Here is a 23,875-nt window from a genome sequence, read left to right on the forward strand (position 1 = left end):
GGGTGAACTAACCCTTTAAAGGTGCCCTAGAGGTGCCTTTTCAAAAGATGTAATATAAGTCTAAGCTGTCCCCTGAACGTGTCTGTGAAGTTTCAGCTCAAAAATACCCCATAGATTTTTTTTTTTATTAATTTTTTTAACTGCCTATTTTGAGCCATTATTACATATGCACTGATTAAGCGTGCGGCCCCTTTAAATCTCCCGCTCCCCCTCCCCCGCGAGCTCTAGCTCAACTGCCTTAAGCAGCAAACACAAAGTTCACACAGCTAATATAACCCTCAAAATGGATCTTTACAAAGTGTTCATCATGCATACATCGATTCTTGTGAGTATAGTATTTATTTGGATGTTTACATTTGTTTATGAATGAGTTTGAGGCTGTGCTCCGTGGCTAACGGCTAATGCTACACTATTGAAGAGATTTATAAAGAATGAAGTTGTGTTTATGAATTATACAGACTGCAAGTGTTTAAAAATGAAAATAGCAACGGCTCACTTGTCTCATTAACAAAATGGTAACAAAACATTTAGAAAGACAATTTACAAATATCAAAAAAAATATCATGTTATCAAAGATCATGTCAGTTATTATTGCTCCGTCTGCCATTTTTCGCTATTGTTCTTGCTTGCTTACCTAGTCTGATGATTCAGCTGTGCACATCTAGACGTTCTGCCCTTGTGTAATTGCATTACATTGAACATGAGCTGGCATATGCAAATATTGGGGGCGTACACCCCGACTGTTACGTAACAGTCAGTGTCATTTTGAGATTGGCCTGTTCTTTGGAGGTCATTTAAACAAATGAGATTTATATAAGAAGGAGGAAACAATGTAGTTTGAGACACACTGTATGTCATTTCCATGTACTGAACTCTTGTTATTTAACTATGCCGAGGTAAATTCAATTTTTAATTCTAGGCACCTTTAAAATGTCTGAAGTTCAATTATTAAAAGTAATAAAATGTGTTCCATACACCACAAACACATTTGAGCATACGCATATTATTTACCAAAAGTTAAAAAAAAAAAAAAAATTCGAAGAAAAACATTTTAAGTCATGATTATTATTACGCTATTACGTTTGACCTGATTCTGAACTTTTCACAAGAACATATTTGATATTTACAGTCATCAGTGGTACACAGAGGTCCTTTCTTCTTCTTTTTCTTTTTCTTAAATAATTAAAAATATTATGGCAGATGTCTTATACCAAAAAAATAAAATATCAATGGTGTTCTTTTTGAAATGTATTATAAAATAAAATTTAAAATGAAAATATTTTGCAAAACATAAAATAAAATAAAATAAAAAAACATGAATATTATTATTATGTAAAAATGTATTTATACTGGGGTTCTTTTTGGGTCTGTAAAGGAACCTGGTCTAGAGAACATAATATGTTGATGGGTGCCTTTAACGTGATCTGCACACGTCAGACGAATATTATATAACTTGACAATGTGCCTAGGCGGATGAAGAGTACGACGCAACATTTTCACGCTGCAGTGCGTTCTTCACATCTTTACCGCTACATGAGGAGATCCGAGTTCCCAACTTTGTCCCACGGTGTGATAAGCAGACAGTGGGGGCGTGGTCTCTGACGTCACTTGGGCTGAACCGTACTACAGCACTAGTCTGGCTGGATGTCTGACTCAGCCACGCAGGTTGTTTGGGAATATATTTTAAACGCATGTTTTAACTAAACAGACTATAAATGTTCGCTCGTTCCTCTTATGTTGGACTACGTGCATCTTGTTATTTTGGGCAGTCTGGGGAAGTGCGGCAGTAGGTAAGTTATAGTAAGCAATATCACGCGAGTCGAGTTTCTGCACGCTGTACACAAGTTGGCACTGTCCCAGTCACGCGCTGCAAGTCAGACATGTAGGCTACATGTCATTTTACATTGTATTGCTCTGCGACTGTTTAACACAGAGGTTGTGATGCTATGCATGCAATACAGTGCTTTTTGCATATGAGCTACAATCCAATAATGCAGGATTTTTTTAAATTTTTATTATTATTAATGAAATGCAAAAGTTGCTCTTTTAATGCAAGGATTGTAATATCAAGTTGAATTGAGTTAGAATTTATGAAACTAACTGTAAAATAAATGCTTTCAGGTTTTAAGGTCTTTAACAAGAAGATGACCAAGGCTCTTGCTCAGTCATTTGATAAATAGACTGGCAATGTCCATGCTAGTATCTTTCTGACCACACCTGCTAATGGACTGAGAGGTTACTTCAATAAATGTTTCATTTCTATATGTGGACTAGTGCCAATGCTGCAGAAAAGCCCAACGTCCCGATTTCAGGTCACTGTGTCCCCAAATTTGTGCTATCACTGTCCTGCACCATCAATCGCCTGTTCATCCCTCGCTTCATGGGGCTGTTTTTGCTTTCTCTGACCCTGTTTTATATCTTGCCACAGACTGCTAGAATTCGTTTCAAGTAAATTTGTACTTTTTATTTATGGACCAAATCTAGAACTGCGCAATAACGGCCTCTGCCCAACATATGGTACTGTTGGAGTTTTAACCCTTACAAGAAACTAATGTCATTGTGCTCTCAGGATTAAACCCAAGGACTTTCCAAGTGAGTTAGCACTCAGGATTCAAACCAAGAACTTGCATCCAGGTCAGTTTTAAACAAACATCAAACACAGAAAACCCTCTAAGCTCATGTAAATAAAAAATCATGAGTTCTGACAGCTTCCAGTACCGTGCACTGTTCGAGTACAAACAGGAGAGGGGTGATGATATCTCCCTGCAACCTGGCGATCTCCTCATGGTCAGTAAGATGGCACTGCTGACGTCTGATTATCAGGAGGGTGACGAGAAGTGCCCAAAGGGCTGGCTGCATGGCACCAATGAACGCACTAAGGAGAAGGGCAACTTCCCTGGCACCTTTGTGGAGTATGTTGGGGTCGTGAGGACGAGCCTTACTTCAGGGAAGCCCTGGCCGAGACCTGTACCACCAACACCTGTAGGGCCTCAGCCCCCGGGGGCCTCTGCTTCAGAGGGTGAGTGTACCATTGTGTGTATATTTCAAATTTTCTCAACATTAGGTAAAATAAACACTATTTTAACACTAATATATATATATATATATATATATATATATATATATATATATATATATATATATATATATATATATATATATATATATATATATATATACACACACACACACACACACACACATATATATATATATATATATATATATATATATATATATATATATATATATATATATATATATATATATAATATATATATAATATATTGTATATATATATATATATATATGGTATATAGTGTTAAAATAGTGTTTATTTTATTTTCATATGTATGTATGTGCTTAACAAATTTATTAGAACACCTGTCAAAGAAAAAAGACAAATATTTTGAATCTGTTAAAAAAAATTATATTTTCAGTTATTTCTTTCTGGCATTGTTTTTATGTACTTCTCCACAGTCTCTGTTGTTATTGACTTCCAAATAGTTTCTAGTTGTTCCCAAAGACTTGCTTTTGGTTAAAGGTCCAGTTTTTCATGGTTTTTTGAAGCTTTGATTGTGTTTATAATGTGCAATATAACGTGTTCATGTTTCGCGTGTAAAAAAACACAGTATTTTTCACATAATTTACTTATCTGTATACCGCTGTTTCCACTGTCATAAAAACGGGCTGATGACGTCCTTGTTCTATGAAGTCCCTCCTTCAGAAATACATAACGAGTTTTGATTGTGCCTGCGGTTCCTGTGTTGTGATTCGACAGCAGCTTAGCACTCCTTGACCGGAAAGGTCACGCCTCTTACCATAACGTGTGCTGCACATAGTTTTACATGTGGATTATTGTGGTGTTGTGCCGAATGAACACAAAAGACAATAATTCCCGAGAGACTGAACTCTTTAATCTCCACAAGCAGCGACAGAAAATGTACAAAGTTAGCACTCACTCAGAAGAGTTTTTATTTTTTTTTATTTATTTTTTTTCTCACTCAGAAGAGTACCTCATACGGAAAACAGCCATATACATAAACATAGTCCCCTCTTGTGGCCATTATGTGCACTGCAGTCCAACATTAACTATTGCAGTAAGGATACCACAATTATAATTTTCGGGAACCGAGTTAAACATAAATTGTAACCATTGATCTCTAAGTACAGCGTCCCTGGGAAGGCCAAACAAAGATGATTGGACTGCAGGATGAAAATAACAGCGTTTCGACACATGGCGACAAACACACTCTACAAACGCAACTCTTGCTCTTCTCCGTGGGAGCGCAACAAGACCACGCCCCCTTTTTTGTGTATTCCTGTGGGAGGAGGTTAGTCAAAAAACTGTTTTAGTGACGTCATTAAAGAAGGAAGTAGAGGGATGTAGTCCAAACTGGCCGTTCGATGTAGGCGACGTCTGTTAAATAAAATATCTCGCTTGGCATTGAACTTTGAGCTTTAACATTTTACAGATTTTATTTATACTCTAACAACAACATTACACACTAACTAAAGTTTGAAACATGGGATCACGAAGAATAGGACCTTTAAACTTTTCTATATTTGAATCCATTAATTCCCAACAATAATAATATTTTAGCATTAGAAACACTACTGTGGCTAAAGAGCTTACACATATTGGTGTGGACTAACAATTACAGAAACATAAAAAATAGGGGTCTAACAATATATCGGGTCATATGTATCGCAATACAAAAATGCAATAGTATGTATCGTGGATAGGGCTGGGCGATATATCGCATGAGATTTCGTCAGTAAAGCCGGTTCCCTGATTACCGCTAAATTGCCATCACCTGCTTTCAAATGGAGTGGCATTTAATAGACAGAGCCGTAGTTCACTGACAAGCCACGCAATATCGTGTTCATATCGCAGATGAATCGCCTTCGATAATGAACGTGATATAATCAGGGAACCGGCTTTACTGACGAAATGCACGTGACAATCTCATGCGATATATCGCCCAGCCCTAATCGTGGATAGTGACAATACATCTTGTTTATAGTTCACCCTAAATGAAAATTGGGAGGGGAAAAAAATCAAGTTTACAGAGTTTTAGTGTCAGTTCTACATTGAACTACTATATATAATGTATAGTAATGCAATGAGGGAATATTTGTGGGTCCAAGCCTATTCATTCTCACCCCCAATGTAATACCAAATTTAGCATTTTAATCAACAGTAATTTTTTTGTTAACCTTTTACCATATATCTTGAAATATTGCTATAATATCATATCGTGAGTTCAGTATCGTGATATGTATCGAATCATGACATGAGGGTATCGTTACATCCCTAATAAAAATTATTTTGGTAATCACCAATACTGTTAGTTTAGGGCAGCTGTGGCACAAACCTTACATTGGGTAGTGGTGTATATATACATACACATTTACATTTTTCACATACAATTTTTAAAGACTATATATACACACACACACACACATTGTATCTATCATCAAGGAGTGAAAAATATTACCACATCTCTATGGCATCCATAATATTATACTCTCAATCTTCAGAGCAAGATGGCTAATTATCTCCTCCCCACATTCAGATTAGGCAGCACTACCCTATAATAAAACGCTTCACTTGAAATTTGAGGACATTGTGTGCAAATCACAGACTTCAGCTCCCACTAGAAACGTTACTTCCAATGCTGAATTTAGGGATCTGTCAAGGATTTGTGAATATCTCTGAAAAAAAAGATAAGACATAAGTACCTGCACAAATGACGACTTTAAAAAAAGACAAAATTATATTTAAAATGTTGTGTTAAGCTCTTTATGGGGCCTGCATTGTCCCTGTGTTTCTGATTGTGGTACAGTCTGCTTGTGGGGGTGTTCATATGCTAACTAGGTCAGACAGTCAACCCTGGTTTTTCCAAGAGTGCTTTTCTCTCTTACTGTCTAGGGTGCATGTCTCTTTTATGGTGAAGGTTTAGGTTGTATTTATACTATGTATGTGTTTTATTCACTGTAGATCCTCTTTTAGTGACTTATTGAGTTCCTTTGTTTCAGCCAAGGCACAGGGATGATGATAAACAGCATAGCAAAGCCATTCCTTAGTGTCGGGAGAGGCAAAAACATGCAGTTCTGTTGAATAATTGATCACTGGTGCATTGGATGGCTGACAGTCAGCCAATCATTAGACTCACCCTGTGCCAAGAGATCCTTGTGGAACACTGACGAACACTTACCCTGATTGAAGAGAGTTTTTTGAGCTTAGCAAATTGTCAAGATTATCGAATCGATAAAATTGGTCCGTTTAATTAATTTTTTTATTTTTTTTAAATCATGCATTACAGAGCTTTTGGAACAGTGAAAATGAAACAAAAAGTTCAGAACATTGACATAGACTTTGAACTTGTTACATTGATGTATTATTTTCATATTATTAAAGATACATTTTTATATCATCAGAGCCTAGAAGTGTGGTTGACCTACATACAGAGTCTACTGACTAAATTTTAAGCATGCAAAATTATTTAGGACTGAATATGGATAACAGGATATTATGTTAAGCCCTGTGGCCTGAATTTTGAATTAATATCAATATTAAATAATAATTAAATAATGTTATAAATGCATTTAATATTTAGAATAATTTTAAACTTAAAACAGTAATAATATAGCATGTATTTCAGTTCCCAACACTCCACTTTTTTTGAAAATAGGCTCATTTTTCAACTCCCCTAGAGTTAAACAGTTGAGTTTTACCGTTTTCGAATCCATTCAGCCAATCTCCGGTTCTGACGGTACCACTTTTAGCATAGCTTAGCATAGTTCATTGAATCTGATTAGACCGTTAGCATCGCGTTTAAAAATGACCAAAGAGTTTTGATATTTTTCCTATTTAAAACTTGACTCTTCTGTAGTTAAATCGTGTACTAAGACCGACGGAAAATAAAAAGTTGCGATTTTCTAGGCCTATATGGCTAGGAAATGAGCCTATTTTCAAAAAAAGTGGAGTGTTCCTTTAAATTTGTTTTATTTTATATTTGAATTGATGTGAAATTTCCAAAATCCACAAATATGCCGGTCAGTGTTCACTCAGATGGAACTGCTGACTCATTCAATATTCACATTTGGTATACAAGAAAAGGGTGAGTGAAAATAAGTGTATTTGGACACAGCTCTGTATAATATTGCACATTTTATATGATACAACGTACACTGTCGTTCAAAAGTTTGGAGTCTGTATAATTTTTTTTTATTTAAGATTGTGAAATATTGCAATTTAAAATATGTTTTCTGTTTGAATATATTTAAAATGTAATTTAGTAAATCAGTGTCATATGATCCTTCTGATTTGATGCTTAAGAAACATTTCTTATTATTGTCATTGTTGAAGGCAGTTGTGCTGCTCACTGTGGAAACAGGGTTACATCTTTTTCAGGATTCTTTGAAAACATAAAAAAAAAAAAAAACATTACTTAACATTAACATTAACATAAATTACTTTACTGACATCAGTTTAAGGCATCCTTGTTGAATAAAAGTACTAATTACTAAAAAAAAACATACTGACCCCAAAATTTTATAAACAAATCCTTAACAACAACAACAACATCAGCAAAAACTACTTAAAATTGGATTTGACTATTCAGCAGACTGAGACATATTCCAAAACATTAGGTTTTAATCAGATTTTCGTATAGCACATGTAAATATTCAATTTCATGTGTTTTTGTACTTTTCAAACAACAAAAAGCTAAACTGATTGTTGGAAAGCTGGCAATAACAATTGTTCCCATGTCTCTAGGACATTACCACTTAGGGAGTAATTTTGATCCATTTAACCCTCAATGTAGCATGGTGTTGCCTGTTCTGACCTGATATTGTCTCTAGATAGTTGCTGAAATGGAGATTTTCCAAGATTCACCATATGTTTCTTTTCTTTCTTCATCAGCAGCCATCTCTTTTATTTTTGGCTCTTCTCTCAATCACTTCTTCTTCTGTCATTCTCTGCAGAGGCATCATTAACATTTTGTGTTCGAGCAAATTTGCTCCAGTGTTACAAAACGTGGCCCATTTTACTTAATAACAGCGCTATGTCATGGACATACAATTGGTTGTCAAATGCTGGGCAGGCAAACTTTCTGTGCAGAGATGATGCATTCCACAGCTGGTTTTTCTCTTTGTCTTTATACCACTATGAATAAACTGACATGTTCCATGGCAACAATGAGGCAAAGATCAACTTATTAGCTGCTCAACAGCATTGTGAAAATATCAGTCAAAGCCTATGATCTTTACATTCACCATTATCCTTGTTGTTGACTTTAGATCCATCTCTTTTGATCACTGATCACTGATGCCTGATTACTTGATTCTCATTTCTCAAAGGCCTAGTGTGCAGACTTATGTTTGATGAGGAAAGATACTTTTGGTGTTACGCTCTGATCAAGCACATGGTGATGTGTTAATAGATGAGTTGGAGAGCTGCTAAGTGGGATGATGGTTTTCGAAGCGACTCTGGAAGAAGCATGAGCAACTCTTACTGCGATCAGTTTTCCAGACGTGCAGGTCAGGCATCATGGCTGTTTTGAAGCTAGGCTTAATGAGGAACTGAGTCCTCCATGGAGTATACTAAGGACAAAAAATTATGTTCTTTCTACATTTGAAATAACCCCAGCATTGCAATGCCAGGGCTGGGCACTAAGGCTGTCAAAATGATCATTTTAATGTTAGTGTGGGCCAATTTATTATCCTTTTTTTGCTGTTTACAGATTCCAGTGCTGTCACAGGAACAGGTGTGATTCCTCATGATGTCTATTTCAGTGATATCTGTCAGGTAGTAGTGACGTTTTAAACAATATCGAACATCAAACCTCAAAGGTCGAATTGCGCTCAGGAGAAGAGCGGACAAATTCTTTTATTATATTGTGAATGTTTGTTGTTTAAGTTAAGAATTTTGTTTACATCATGTACAGGTCATGTCTGATACTTCACATCAGAGTTAGCCTTGATTAAGATTCAGGAGGAAGAATAATGATAGGCTAATCCTGTTTCAAGAAAGAACGTCAAATGTAAAATGAATCCTATTTAGAAAGAACATAGTTTTATATCCCATTTACAATTTACATTGAAAGTGTTCACTGCAAAAAAAAAAAAAAAAAATAGCATTGCATTTACAATCCTTAGAAAATGCTAACTTGTAGTTTGCTAACATGTTAAAAATAACATGGAATAGCACTTGCTGAATGAATGCAGCAATACAGAGCATTTAACATACTTGCTCTCAAATCAAGCTGTATTCATCACTTGATATCATGATGGTAACTCTCCAAAAATCCATATTAACAGAAACTCTTCTAAATTAGCATAACAAAACATTAATCACTACTAAATCTCCCACTTAACATTAATCTTGCACAAAAATATATTATATAACACTTAAGTGCCATAGGCAAAGCATGCTGGGAAATGGAAATCCCAGCCCAGTTTCAGTTAAACTTAAGTTAATCTAAATTAAAAGAAATAAGTTCATAACACTCAAAACAATGAAACAGTTCAGTTTACTTACAAAAGAAAGAAAAAGAAAGTGCTAAATAAATAAGTTAATTTGCCTTAACTAATTTATTTAATTTAAGTTTGTCCTACTCAAACCAATTAATTATTTTAAGTGTTAGGGTTTACAGTGTGTTGATGTAACTTTTGTCAGATCCAATACAGTTGTCTGCTTCATCTTTCAACAAAAGTTTCTTTGTGAACCTCTCCATTACACTGAGCTTGGTTTACAAAACAATCTGCAGTCAAATGCTCTGAACAAACATATAATCTTTCAACGTGATCCAGGACGCCATTAAAAATAAACCAGGCACTTGTTTCTGACGTGGTTGTCCTTCTAGGCTCTGTACAGAGAAACAATAAAGCTGTTTAAACAGTTTGCGTCAAAGTGAATATTTATTTAATTTCCCATTTGTCCTGCTGTCAGAACTCGTCAGAAATTGAACGGGCATTATATATACTGTATCCATCAGTGTAGATGGCGTCAGTGATAATAATGGGTTCAATCTGATTTCTAATGTTATGACCCCTTTAAGACTCAGTGTTACAAGCTTCATTTATGCTGCTCTGCTTGATTTACCCTTGTGTAGTGCTTCATGTTCCCATGTGACAGGGAGGTTCAGACTCCGCCAAAGCTTTGGCAGAACACTTGTTGGCTTCCATACTTCTTTGCTGCGCTCCGTTCCACATTAGCTGCAAACGTGGTGGAGCGATTTAAAAAATGTAACCTTTTTAAACTCTGATTAGGAGTTTGTAATTTTATAGCACAATTTCTGAACCAAGTGGCCCTGCACAACCCAGGTGAACTTGGAGAAAGCACATAAAAACTGAAAGCCAGTTTTGAAAATCAGACATATTTTTTTGCTAAAGATTTCTCACTTCAGAAGGTTTTATATTCCCACATAACAAAAAGCTGTAAACGGCAAACACTGACAGCAATGGTGAAGTTAGGAAATAGGATATTAACAGGAATTTTACACTTATTCCCCCATATATACTAGAATTTCATTGTCTTAGCCAGAAAGAGCCAGTGTTTCGAATGTTATTTTCTAGAGATGACAATGAACTGTGAATTGATGGCCTGTAGTCATAGCCATGAGGATGACATGTAATAAAAACACTGCTATTCATGATCAACTGTAGCCACTGAAGTGAATGTTAATTTGTTGGGTGAAACATACAAGATATTTCAATACATTTGTTTCCCCTAATTAAGTTGTGGAACATTTTTGCTATTTTATGGGCTCAATGCAGTAATCAACACATTGGAATTTTTCCCAACCAAATAATATTTCCCAGTCAAATTCTGCTACGGGATAACAAATTAGCCACATTTACCTACAAAAAGCTGCTTTGTTTTAAAGTGACTTCTGTGTGTGAGCTGTGCTTTTCATACATCGCTACACTATTGACAATTAGACATTAAATAATGGACTTCAGAGTGCTTTGTCTACAGGGCCTTTGCACCTCCCGTCCACGTTCAGAAGTAGGTCTGGTGTCTCTAGAATATGTAGTGAAGTCATCATTATTTTTGTACCAATTAAAAGTTATTCAAATTTCAAATCAACATACAGAATTCCCACTAGCTTTTATATTGGCATTGTCAAAACCAGAAACAGGCATGTAATCATTATACATTTACATGACATGTTTCATTTTACACATCATTTGCAATGCAGGTAGGCATCTCTTTTCTTGCATCTGTTTGGCATTAGAGTGCTTTGTCCCATGTGCATTTCTGAACAGACGTTTGACGGATTTCGCTTTAAGCATTTCAACGAGGGCTGGTGCAGACCCTCTCAGTCATATCACTCAGAAAATCCATCTCCACCATACCACTCAGTGCCAAGAGGACGAAAGCCTAGTCTTTGTGTGCCATTTTATCCTGCTGTTGTGTATTTTCTGTCTTGCTTGTTTTCCATGAAGCCCGAGGATGATGATAAACACTGCCTTCACTTGGGAGAATGTTGCGCTATAAATCTGTTTCTATCCTTCTTTCTATGCTGTGGCTCGGGATTTGACTGGTTTTCTGAAATTTAGAGAAAAGCACAAAACGGCTAAAATGGCATCTCAATATTACACTTTCTTCAGCTATTTATGAGCACCCATAAAGACTCATGCCTTTTATGTCCTTATTTTATGTCCCCTTCATCTGTACATTTTAAATGCGACCGAAAGGCTCACAATAAATTTGTTGCGGTGTAATTTAACCAACATTAATATGTAAGGATATAAAATGCACCAGGGTAAAATGGATGGAGTAGTGCCTTTTATAAACATATTTGTTTCTATACAACAATAGTATGACCTCAGCTAAAATGAAACTCTTTAGTCTTATTGTTAAAACCTGTTAGTGTTCTTTCTAATATGCTGATTTGGTGCTCAAGAAACATTTAATATTATCAATGCTGAAAACACTTTCTATTTACTGCTTATTCTTTTGGTGGAAACCTTGATACATTTTTTTGGGATTCTTTGAATAGAAATTTCAAAGAAATGTAAAATTTATTATACAGTCACTTTTGTTTTAATCAATTTAATGCATCCTTGCTAAATGAAAGTATTCATTTCTTTTAAAATCTTACTGACCCCATACTTTTCAATGGTACTATATATTTGACAAATGTATCATTATATATTGTATATTGATACATATTGGTACATTATATATTGATGTTTTTCGCTATACACACAAAAAAGGACTTTACGCCTCAGGAGTTTACGGCTCAAAAGGCAGGAAAACACTTAAAGGATTAGTTCACTTTTAAATAAACTTTTCCTGATAATTTACTCACCCCCATGTCATCCAAGTTGTCCATGTCTTTCTTTCTTGAGAAAATTAGTTTCACTGCAGCTTCAAATTGTTCTACACCATCCCAGAGAAGAAATAATGGTCTTATCTAGAGAAACAATCACTCATTTTCTAAAATGAAAAAAAAAAAAAATCCTGGAATGCTTTCATCAAAAACTTTAATTTCTTTTCGACTGAAGAAAGAAAGACATGAACATCTTGGATGACATGGGGGTGAGTAAATTATCAGGAAAAGTTTATTTAAATGTGGACTAATCCTTTAAAGGTGACCTAGAACCAGTTTTTACAAGATGTAATATAAGTCTAAGGTGTCCCCTGAATGTGTCCGTGAAGTTTCAGCTCAAAATACCCCATAGATTTTTGTTTAATAAATTTTTTTAACTGCCTATTTTGGGGCATCATTAACTATGCACCGATTCAGGCTGTGAACCCTTTAAATCGTGCGCTCCCTGCCCCCTAGCTCTCGACTATAATACAGTGCATTTACAAAGTTCTCACAACTAATATAACCCTCAAATGGATCTTTACAAGATGTTCGTTATGCATGCTGCATGCATGCGTCGGATCATGTGAGTATAGTATTTATTTGAATGTTTACATTTGATTCTGAATGAGTTTGATAGTGCTCCGTGGCTAACGGGCTAAAGTTAACATTACACACTGTTGGAGAGATTTATAAAGAATGAAGATGTGTTTATGAATTATACAGACTGCAAGTGTTTAAAAATGAAAATAGTGACGGCTCTCTTGTCTCCGTGAATACAGTAAGAAACGATGGTAACTTTAACCACATTTAACAGTACATTAGCAACATGTTAACGAAACATTTAGAAATCATGATATCATGGATCATGTCAGTTATTATCGCTCCATCTGCCATTTTTCTCCATTGTTCTTGCTTGCTTACCTAGTCTGATGATTCGGCTGTGCACAGATCCAGACGTTAATACTGGCTGCCCTTGTCTAATGCCTTGATCATGAGCTGGCATATGCAAATATTGGGGGCGTACATATTAATGATCCCGACTGTTACGTAACAGTCAGTGTTATGTTGAGATTTGCGCGTTCTTCGGAGGTCTTTTAAACAAATGAGATTTATATAAGAAGGAAGAAGCAATGGAGTTTGAAACTCACTGTATGTCATTTCCATGTACTGAACTCTTGTTATTCAACTATGCCAAGGTAAATTCAATTTTTGATTCTAGGGCACCTTTAAATATAGAGGTTTACAAACACACCAGGCGTTTATTAGCATCCGCACATAACTTCAAACCACTTGAGTGGAGTGGTGGTGTGAAATGTACATTTCCATTATAGCATTAGATGTTCTGCAGATTGGCTTGGGTTTAAACTCGGATGCATGTCTGGATGGCAAAATCTGCTGCAAGAAATCTAGGATGTAGGACTAATTCACTGGACACTCTAGGCTCTTTTAAGAACTGTTCTTTTTATCGGATCCCTGTAAGAGTGTTGCAATGAGCCGGAGGCTGATGGTTAATCTTGGCCATTCTTGAAAATGCCACAGATGTTTCTGGTGAGAGTGAAAGATATTTACAGAGGGAGTTCAGAAGCCTGAGCTGCAGTCAGAATTTATCTTGGTTGAGATTCTAAAGTGTTCCTGGCCTCTCCAGCTTTTACTGCTTCAACATTCCTTATGTTGAATGCTCTTATTGTGTTGGCATTTTAAAACTCAGAGCCGTGATATAGCAGGTGAAGTGCTATTGCATGTTTGTGTATGTGTGAGAGAGGGTGAGCATGCCAACTGCCAGTCGGGATTTGGAGAATAGAGCCCCTGTTTGGTGTTACATCAAGGGGCTAGTTTTATATAACTGTGGTTGATGTGATATGCTTTTGCTTGTGTTTAGAGTGTTATACATAGATTGTATGAGTAGGTCAATGCAGTGTTTTATTTTGTTTTTCATTCACACATGAAACAAATCAAGGAAGTTTTCAATATACAATTCAGCAGCACTATAAATTTAGATGTTGGTGAATATAGTAGGGATAGCTGTGGTAAAATAGATTTGATTCAGAGATATTGGTTAGATATATGTTGACAATTTTGTAGAGAAGCAATCTTCATCCAGCTAGGAAGAACAAATAACATCATTGAAGGTCAAGATGTGAGTTCTGCATTTTACTTTTTTCATAAAACTGTTCCATCATAAAGTGTTTCAAATTCATTGTGAAATTCACAACAAAATAGCTTTTTTTCTCTCCCTTGTCATTCTTGTGGTCTTGTCTGTTGTGTGGAAAGTGTGTATGCTAGAAGTATATAGCAGCTAGCCGCACAGTATGAGAAATAATTGGTAAATAAAATGTTTGTGGCATTTAAAAATATGGTGTGTCTGCTGCACAGCATGAAACAGAACTAGGCAGAAAACTATATTTGCATTAATTCCGCCTAGTGGTGCAATGATGGTATCGGATGGTGAAACCATTTATCTGATCAAAAAAACAGTAAAACAATCCTTTGAATCAATAATTTCTTCTTGTAATGGCAAAGCTAAATTTTGAGCAGCCATTACTCAAGTCCTCAGTGTCACACTTCAGAAATCATTCCAATATGCTGATTTTGTGCTCAAGAAACATTTATAGCAAATTAGCTCAAAAGGGAAATATGAATAATTAATTATAACTCGTTATAATTATAAATATTTGGATTAGTTAATAGAATTAACTTGATGTAGCACAATAATATTACAATCAATTAACCTGTTCCTCCAGTGAACACAGTATTAATCGTCTATCAACTCCCAAAAAGGTTATTTTCGTGGCCACGGACAAAAATAACTCCCTTACATGGTACTACTTAGAGCATGTAGCTGTAATCACATCGTTAAAGGGGATTTGTTTTGCAAGCAGTGGCCACACAATCAATGCTCATGTGAATTTCCACAAACGTTCTATTTAACTAAATCACAAACGCATAACTAGTCTAAACAAATACATACAATCACGCATACATGGGTAAAATAGAAAAAAGTGAATGAATGAAACCGAAGATAAAACAGAGAAATTAAGCTATGACAAGGACAAGGTAAGAGTCAGTTAACCACCTGAACAAAACCATCAGCATCTTGGTAACAAGGGGTCTACAGCTTAGACTAAACTTCTACTTAGTTTAGTTAAATGCATGATACTTGCATAAGAGTTTCCAGATGCAGTCTCGGATGAAAGTCTTGATGGTTCAATAGTTCGATTGTGGTGAAGTTGTGATCAGGTTCTTCCAGGTTGAGTGGAAGAACTTCAGTCTGACTTGGTTGTTATTGGGAGAGTTCTCTCTCCCAGGCTGAAAGTTGCAACATGGCTTCTTTTACTTTGAGGCCCTGTGGTGTCGGTTGGACTGAATGTCTCTAGTCTTTTCCACATGATCAGCATCAAGAAGAGAGCCAAGGTCACAGAGATAATGCCCTTTTAACTTCTGCAGGGGTCACACCAATGGCTTGACCAATGAAAAGGGTGTCATTTCAGGCAGGTAAAGTTTCTTTGTTTAGAAGCTGACTCATTTGCATGATCAGAGTGGGCTGGCAGTTTTGGGTCCCTTTTTACTCTGATTAATATAACAAGCATACAATGTATGCTATGCTAGAGAGTTAAACGAGGATTATTTTGATATAAAGCATTATACCAGTAAGGTAACATTATCTAATAGTTCTATCATAAGGCTTGCTTAAAACAGTATACAATACAAATGACAATATGCAAAACAATAATGATAAACACAATATCCTGGGGATATTCATTAATAGAAAGGTTTGTCTATGAATTAATGGAGAGAAGTCATTTTTATGTATCAATATATCAATAGAGAAAGCCGTTGAGAGTGGACTCTCTCTTTCTCTACATTCCTTTGGGTCATAAACCGCCTTATCTTTGTTTTTGTGAAAACAGGGTTATCTTTCTTTTTTCTTTTCTTTTTTTCAGGGTTATTTGATAAAATGAAAGTTCAAAAGAACAGCATTTATTTCAAATGGAAATATTTTTAACAATGTAAAATTATTTTCTGTCTTTTTTTCATCTTTACTCTCTTTGCTAAATAAAAGTATTTGGAAAAAGCATTTGAAAAATTCCCTGACAATATGTAGAGCATGCATTATTCAGACACTCTAATAGCAATTCAATTCAATTTTCCCAGTATGTGATGGGCAATATGAATATGTCAAATACGGTGAGAATAAGAGCGTATACAGGAAAAATATTAACCAGAACAGAAGTAGGGTAATACAAGGCAGAAAGTATTATTCATTTAGAGCCAGGACTCTACCTACCTGCCTCTGCTTTCTGTTAATTGATTGTTGTTGTTTTTTAGTGGATTGATGTGAACTTTTTCTTTTGTGACAGCAGGAACTGTCAGTCCTGTTCCACTTCTTTTTTTTTTTTCTGAGTACTAAAAATGAACATCACAGGAATTGAGGGAAGCTTGCAGCTCTGTCCTTGCAAACATATCAAAGGCACTTTAAACAAGCTCATAGTTTGCCATGCTGCCCTCAAGTTAAATAGTTACTCTCCATCCTTAACCTTCTGTCCTCTTTCATCTACCTTGGAAATTTGCTGAAGGACACAGCACTGCAAGAAAATTAATGATGCATCAGTAAATATGATCCACAGAGCCATGTTGACACAGGTGGTGCTCTTTTACCTTGGCCCCATCTTCAATTTGCTGTTCTTTTACTAGTAGCTAGTTTGTTTAAAGTCTTCCCATCTGTCCTGAGCTACACAACTTTCAAAATGTTTAGACTGGAGTACTGGAAAAAAAAAAAAGCCTGACTTATGTGAAGGCAAAAGCTTTCTTCTCCAAGCTTATGAAAACATAGAAAGTATTTGATTTGCTCAACCAAGCTATTTCAGGGCAACCCACAGTAGACTTTTACACAAAATTGTTTTCTAAGGCACCTTAGGTTAAGCAAACCCCATTTCTCAGTGACAACAGAGAATTTAATAGCTGAAGAATCATTCTCTGTTGGTGTTTTTTCTTTTTTTTTCCAACGTCAAATACTGGAGAACACATGGCTGACCTCGGACTGACACTGTCATTGAAAGTTAGTTGGGGTTGTCTGTGCTACAGTAATGGTTGCCTGAGGGCAACCTAGTTCTTACTTGTCATGGTTGTCTCATATGCTCTGCAGATTAGATTGAGGAGGCAGAACGCTCTTTGATATATTTTTATACATATATATGCAGCCTCGCTTGAGAATCTACACATGCCAGAAGCTTTTTGCTTGAGAAAAATCAAAGAATCAGTATGATCGACTGCAGTCAAATTTATACATGTCCCATCATGACAGAGGGGTGTTTAAAGGTCAGGCATTAGTGATGTCTCCCTTCATATGGTATGGGAACTGTCTCTTGTATTCAACTCCTTGTCTATAGATATTTGTTTTAAGCCAGCTTTTCCTCCAGGCTAATTTGTTCTATTCTCAGGAGTATTGTCTTGTCAGGTAAATGTCAAAGTGTTTTTTGTGTGGACCATTGTATTTGATGGATGTCAGCATATGGACTTCACTTTTGTCTGATGCAGCTAGCAGTGCAGAAATGACACACTTCACTTTTAATGTTAATGTGTCTGTCAATTGATTTGGTATTTTAATTGTATGACTTTTCGTCTTATTTCCATCTGCCCAAAACTTGAAGGAAAGTAAATGACGACAGTATGTTCATTTTTGGGTGAACTATCTCTTTACTGATGTGTGTTCCTTATAAGTTTATGACACTAAGCTTGAGAACTTTATAATAAAAACCCATAAGCCTCACTGTATTTGATTCAAATTTTATTGGACTCAAAGATATACAAGATCTACTCTAAAAGTTGGCATGAAATCAAAATGTACCCTATTTATTTATTATTTATTTATGGTCTTAATGTGAATGATTCAACCTTGCAAATACTGCTGTTCAAATGTTTAGTGTCAGTAAGATTTACATTGTAATATTTCAAAATATTACTGTATTTAAAAATAATGCAGCCTTGTTGAGCATAAGAGACTTCTTTAAAATATTACCTACTACAGTAGTGTATTTTTAAATGTATTTATATATTTTAGATTTTATACTATCTTTATTTCTTCGCTTCTCTTGCTTTTCAGTTTTATCTTGAAATGTTCTAGACCCTCTAATGGGTTTTCATCCAATCCCTCGGACGCAGTATGACTCAATTCCCCTGCCTGGTCCTCTGCTTGAATACTAAAATCCATGGCTTGCATAAATGTTCCACTTCTTTCCTATTCCTCAGCTCCATTCATTCTTGGATGAAGAGAGTAAAATCTGGATTTGATGACTTTGTCATCTTTTTGTGGTCCTCATCTAAATTAAGGTGCTGAAAGAGGGAGACTACTATTAAATCACCTATTAATTTGCTTACTGGAAATTACTAATAGTCCTTTAAAGTCTGCCTGCTGTTGCACTGCCAAGCATTAGTCTGAGCTCTCTGGACCCTGTAGGTCCATTTATACAATCAAGCTAAAAAAGGAACAAAAGTTCACAGCAGTCATCTTCCTGATTATTGTTCCCTGTTGACAAGGACCAGGGCTGAAATACCTTTTTATTTGCTCTTTTCCTTCTTAGTTTGACGACAACTTTTTATTAGTATCTTGGACCACAGTTTCCTTAAGTTATTGGCCCAAGATAAAAACTCTAAAGTCAAAAGTACATCAAATCATATGTTTATGGAAAAGAAGATAGAATTTATGGTATTTGTGAGCCATTCACATTTAGTGCCCATTGCGATTTGCATTTTTTTCCCCTCTAGTCAGACCAGACAGATTGTGAAATTTTGGGATTCACAGGAACACTGTTACAAAAATTGTGCCTTGCCACTGGAGCAGTTTTCTTAAAAGTACACATTTTTACTTTATCTACCTGTACTGTGTTCAAAAGTTTGTGTTTAGTAAAAAGTCTGCTCTCCAAGATTGGATTCTGTAATGGCAAAGCAGAATTTTCGGCATCAGTTCAAAAGAATAATATTTATTTAATGGTGCCCTACAATTGAAAATTGAATTTACCTTGGCATAGTTGAATAATGAGAGTTTTGTACATGGAAATGACATAAGCCTCAAACACCATTGTTTCCTCCTTCATATTTAAATCTAGTGCGTGAAAAACACCACAGAAAAACAGGCGAATCTCAACATGACGCAACAGTCGGGGTCATTAATATGTACGCCCCCAACTTTTGCATATACCAGCCCATGTTCAAGGCAGTATTAACGTCGTGGAGCTGCACAGCCGAATCATCAGACGTTCTGCAAGTATTGTGAAGCAAGCAAGCAATGAGAATAGTGAAAATGGCAGATGGATTGATTATAACTGTTCATGATCCATGATATCATGGTATATTTAGTGGTAATTGAAAATTGTCTTTCTAAATGTTTTGTTAGCATGTTGCTAATGTACTGTTAAATTTACTGGTTAAAGTTACCATTGTTTCTTACTGTATTCACAGAGACCAGAGCCATGTCGTTATTTTCATTTTTAACCCGAAAACACTTGTAGTCCATATAATTCATAAACGCATTCTTATCGAGTCTATCCAACTGTGTGTTGCTTAAGCCCTGTTAGCCGTGCAGCACATTCAGAATCAAATGTTAGCAAACATCCACAAAATACATGCCATACTTACGTGATCTGATATGCTGCATCACCAACAGTTTGTAAAGATCCATTTTGAGAGTTATATTGTGAACTTCAGTATTGTTTATGCAATGTTTAATGGAGTCGCAAGCTTGGGGGTGGGGAGAATGAGCATTTAAAGGTGTACACACCCCAAATCAGAGCATTTTTAATGCCATCCCCAAAATAGGCAGTTAAAACATGGTATAATAAAAAAATCTATGGGGTATTTTGAGCTGAAACAGACACATTCTGGGGACACCTTAGACTTATATTACATCTTGTAAAATGTCAATTCTAGGGCATCTTTAAAGTTCATTTGGAATTTTCTGTTACAATGTAATAGTCTTTCCTGTCAGTTTTCATCAGTTTAATTCATCCTTAATCCAAACCAAACTTTTGGAGAGTAATGTCTGTGCAAAAATACAGTGAACACAATTTGTATTATTTTTGATACAAAAGTTGCCAAAATGGAACTAATATTAGCTGCACAAAGATGATACACCTAGATTTGTCTTGCTCTGAGTGTTTTGCAATGATGATTGTTGATGGTTGTAAATGGTGGCTGCCATGGTGATGCAGGAATGTTCTCAGTGCTCTTAGACACACTTGCGGCTTGTGTGAATGGACAGTTTGGGCCAGTATGGACCACATCATTGTGGGCTATGCTTAGTTCTGTCCCCACCATGGCCTTCCTTTGGCCTCTTATTGGTCTTTAAGGGAATGCTGCATTGGTCATACCTCTTGTTGAGGGGAAACTCCCTGCTCAAAGCAGTGTGGCCTTCGCAAGACACTCCAACCCGAAGCATGGCCTGGCAGACTCGCTTGTTTGGATCAATCAGTACGTGCTGTTGCCATAGAATTTTTAAGGACTGCATTTATTTAGACATCAATCTGCAGCGTGCAGTGTGAATATGGATATTGAGGTATCAAGGATTGTCTAAAAAGTAGAATTTAATAGAAATAACCTTTGTTGCTTCTCCATCAGTGCATGCTGGGTAGACAAGTCTTAATGTTTGTTTCCTAAAGTGATTTATAGATCGGGTATATAGGCTCACAACAACTATTTATCTTTATTTTCCCATCCCGTCTGAAAAGACATACTGATCTATCTCTAAGTATGCCATAAAAGTGAAGGACTGCAGTAGCAAAAATGTAGCCACATAGGAGCGACTGCATACTCGCTTTTTGTTTTACCTGCTTTCTCCTTTTCAAGCAGAGCTCTTATATCAGGAGCTGCTGATTACTGTCACAACATATTACACAACCCATGTGTCTCCTTCCACAGGCCTCTTTCTATTTTTCTCTCCCTTTCACTCTCTCTTTGATTTAACAGCCCAGGGACATTTTCCTCCTGTAATAATTTATTGTTTCTGTTCTTCATTTTACCACAGTGACCATTTCACTCTTGCTTTCAATTTTTTTGTTCTCCATAACATGCTCATTAATGCTTTTAAGGCTATATGTTCATTTTGTTTACTCGTCAATTTGATATAGACATTGAGCTCTTTTTATCTGGAGACTTGCTGAGCGCATGCATTTGCAGTAAAGAGGCTCGATGACATTGACACAATATCTGCTTTTTTGAATTGTAAACAGTGCTCTTTCTTAGTAATCGTTGTTGCTTTTAGACCTGTGTTAGACTGCACATGCAAGAAGTGCTTTTAATAAGTGCATTTTATAATTTAAGTACAATTATAAAATATTTATTGGGAGTTAGCCTTTGAGAATTACTACAAACTTGACTGTTGATGAAATTTGCCTGAGGAAGGAACACATTTACATCCGGATGATAATTAATTTACATAGGCTATAACTTTTAACTGCTTAAATTCATAAATCTGGCTGAATCCAAACAATTTGTAGAATGAAAAGTGCACTTTGTGTGCCTGACACTGCTGATAGACACCTGCTTAAGTCATTTGACATTCATACAGTTGACTGATGACGAATATGATGCAACAACTCACTGCGCAGTTAAAATGTCCCTAAATTCAAGATATGGGGCAGAAATGCCCCTGTATAAATTGCCGTCTCATACATCATGTGATATAGTTAAACTATATCACACGAGTGCTGTTTTTCTGTCCAGGATAGCTCGAGTGCAAATGTGATAGGTTGCAGATTTTATACAACAGTTCAATAAAGCCGGAGTTAATATTGACACAGTATTGTCTGTTTTGCTAAATTTTGCCAACGAAAATACAAAGACAAAGCAGAACTGTTTGTCTCCGAGCAACATGCAGCAGCGTTTCATTTCTGAATCTGCGTTTTGAATGAATCGGGTGAACGAATGATTCAATGGACCATTCATAAAGAGAACAATTTACTTCACGCCTGAATGAATCAGCCATTTGAATGAATCAAATTCCATATTATTAAAAATAAATAAATAAATAAAAATTTAACGGTAGGCTATAGTTCATCCAAAAATGAAAATTTAGTAATCATTTACTCAACCTCATGGTCCAAAAATGTATGTGAAATAAATTCTTTGCAGAAACAAATATTTCAGAATCAGAAACATTTCTTTCTGAAGCTACTTTTTTTAATGTCTACTTGATGCTTTACACAATAATGACTTAAAATTATCTTTTGGGGGTAATTTCTCAATTCAATTTCTCAATTAAATTGCAATTAATTGCAATGATGTGCTGTTATTTTGCAATTAATTAGATTAATTAAATTGTGTTCCTTCCTCAAGCAAACTTCAACAGTCAAGTTTGTAGTAATTCTCAAAGATTCACAACACTGATAACAACATCATATTTGGTATATATTCAAATAATTTTGTGAATTGTGTGCGTTAAATTAAAAAAAGTAAAACATTTTATACATGGATATTTGAAAAAAAACCCTGCATTTTGTTGTTTCATAAAAACCTATGTTGCAAAAGATAGATTTATAGAGTGAATACAGCATGCACGAGAGTAGGCTCATTACCAAACTCGCAGCTTTGTAGTACCGTGCTGCTTACACAGAGACTGTGATTGCTGTAACCTAATAATATAGGTGCTGAGATAAATGCACACTGTTTTTGCGTGCAGTGTGAAACAGGCCTTACTGGACTGGACACTCCAACAGAGCAGAAAAACGACTTATGCCAGAAGCTCCAGATAATGATATAGGAATCTGATGGGAATCATGCCAGATATAACTATTATGCAGCTTACAGAAGTTTACAGAAAATATTGAAAGATTGTAATTTAGCATTCACGTTCCCAGCTGAGAAAGAAAAAAAGAAAAAAAGAAAAAAACATGCTGGTAAAAAAAAATGTGTGTTTTAAGTAGTGGGCTGTTTGGCATGTATCTCCATGAAATACATTTCTTTCTTTTCTTTCTTTCTTTCTTTCTTTCTTTCTTTCTTTCTTTCTTTCTTTCTTTCTTTCTTTCTTTCTTTCTTTCTTTCTTTCTTTCTTTCTTTCTTTCTTTCTTTCTTTCTTTCTTTCTTTCTTTCTTTCTTTCTTTCTTTCTTTCTTTCTTTCTTTCTTTCTTTCTTTCTTTCTTTCTTTCTTTCTTTCTTTCTTTCTTTCTTTCAGTCGTTCTTTCTTTCTTTCTTTCTTTCTTTCTTTCTTTCTTTCTTTCTTTCTTTCTTTCTTTCTTTCTTTCTTTCTTTCTTTCTTTCTTTCCCCACTCCTTCTCTCTTTGCTGAAGCATTTGAAGTACAGGAAATCATCACTTTAGCTTAGGCGCATCCCAAAATAGATCTGCAGCACCACGGATAAAGATCAAACGGCATGCAGTATACCAGAGCCTTTCCTCATTCCTCTGTGGGATGGTGTGAAGGTCTCTCTTTCTTTCTCTCTTTTGTAGAAATGGGGCATGATGAGGCGGGGTTGAGTGGTGCAGATCTGGGATGGGGGAAGTGTGGGAGAGATCGTGTTAAGCCGCTGGCATGGGGAATGATTAGGGTTTTAGTTA

The 23,875-nt window shown here is 35.8% G+C and overlaps 1 protein-coding gene across 1 annotated transcript in view; it reads left to right on the top strand.

Moving 5' to 3' along the window:
- The first annotated feature begins 2,694 nt into the window (after positions 1–2,694).
- pik3r3b (phosphoinositide-3-kinase, regulatory subunit 3b (gamma)) overlaps positions 2,695–23,875 on the top strand; it is a 197,161-nt gene continuing 175,980 nt past the window's right edge. The window contains exon 1 of the mRNA XM_067374821.1: positions 2,695–3,019. Within this exon, the coding sequence (XP_067230922.1) occupies positions 2,695–3,019 (325 nt within the window). The remainder of the gene's footprint in view (positions 3,020–23,875) is intronic.

The sequence above is a fragment of the Chanodichthys erythropterus genome, chromosome 21 (genome assembly GCF_024489055.1).
Source record: "Chanodichthys erythropterus isolate Z2021 chromosome 21, ASM2448905v1, whole genome shotgun sequence".
Lineage (NCBI taxonomy): Eukaryota > Metazoa > Chordata > Actinopteri > Cypriniformes > Xenocyprididae > Chanodichthys > Chanodichthys erythropterus.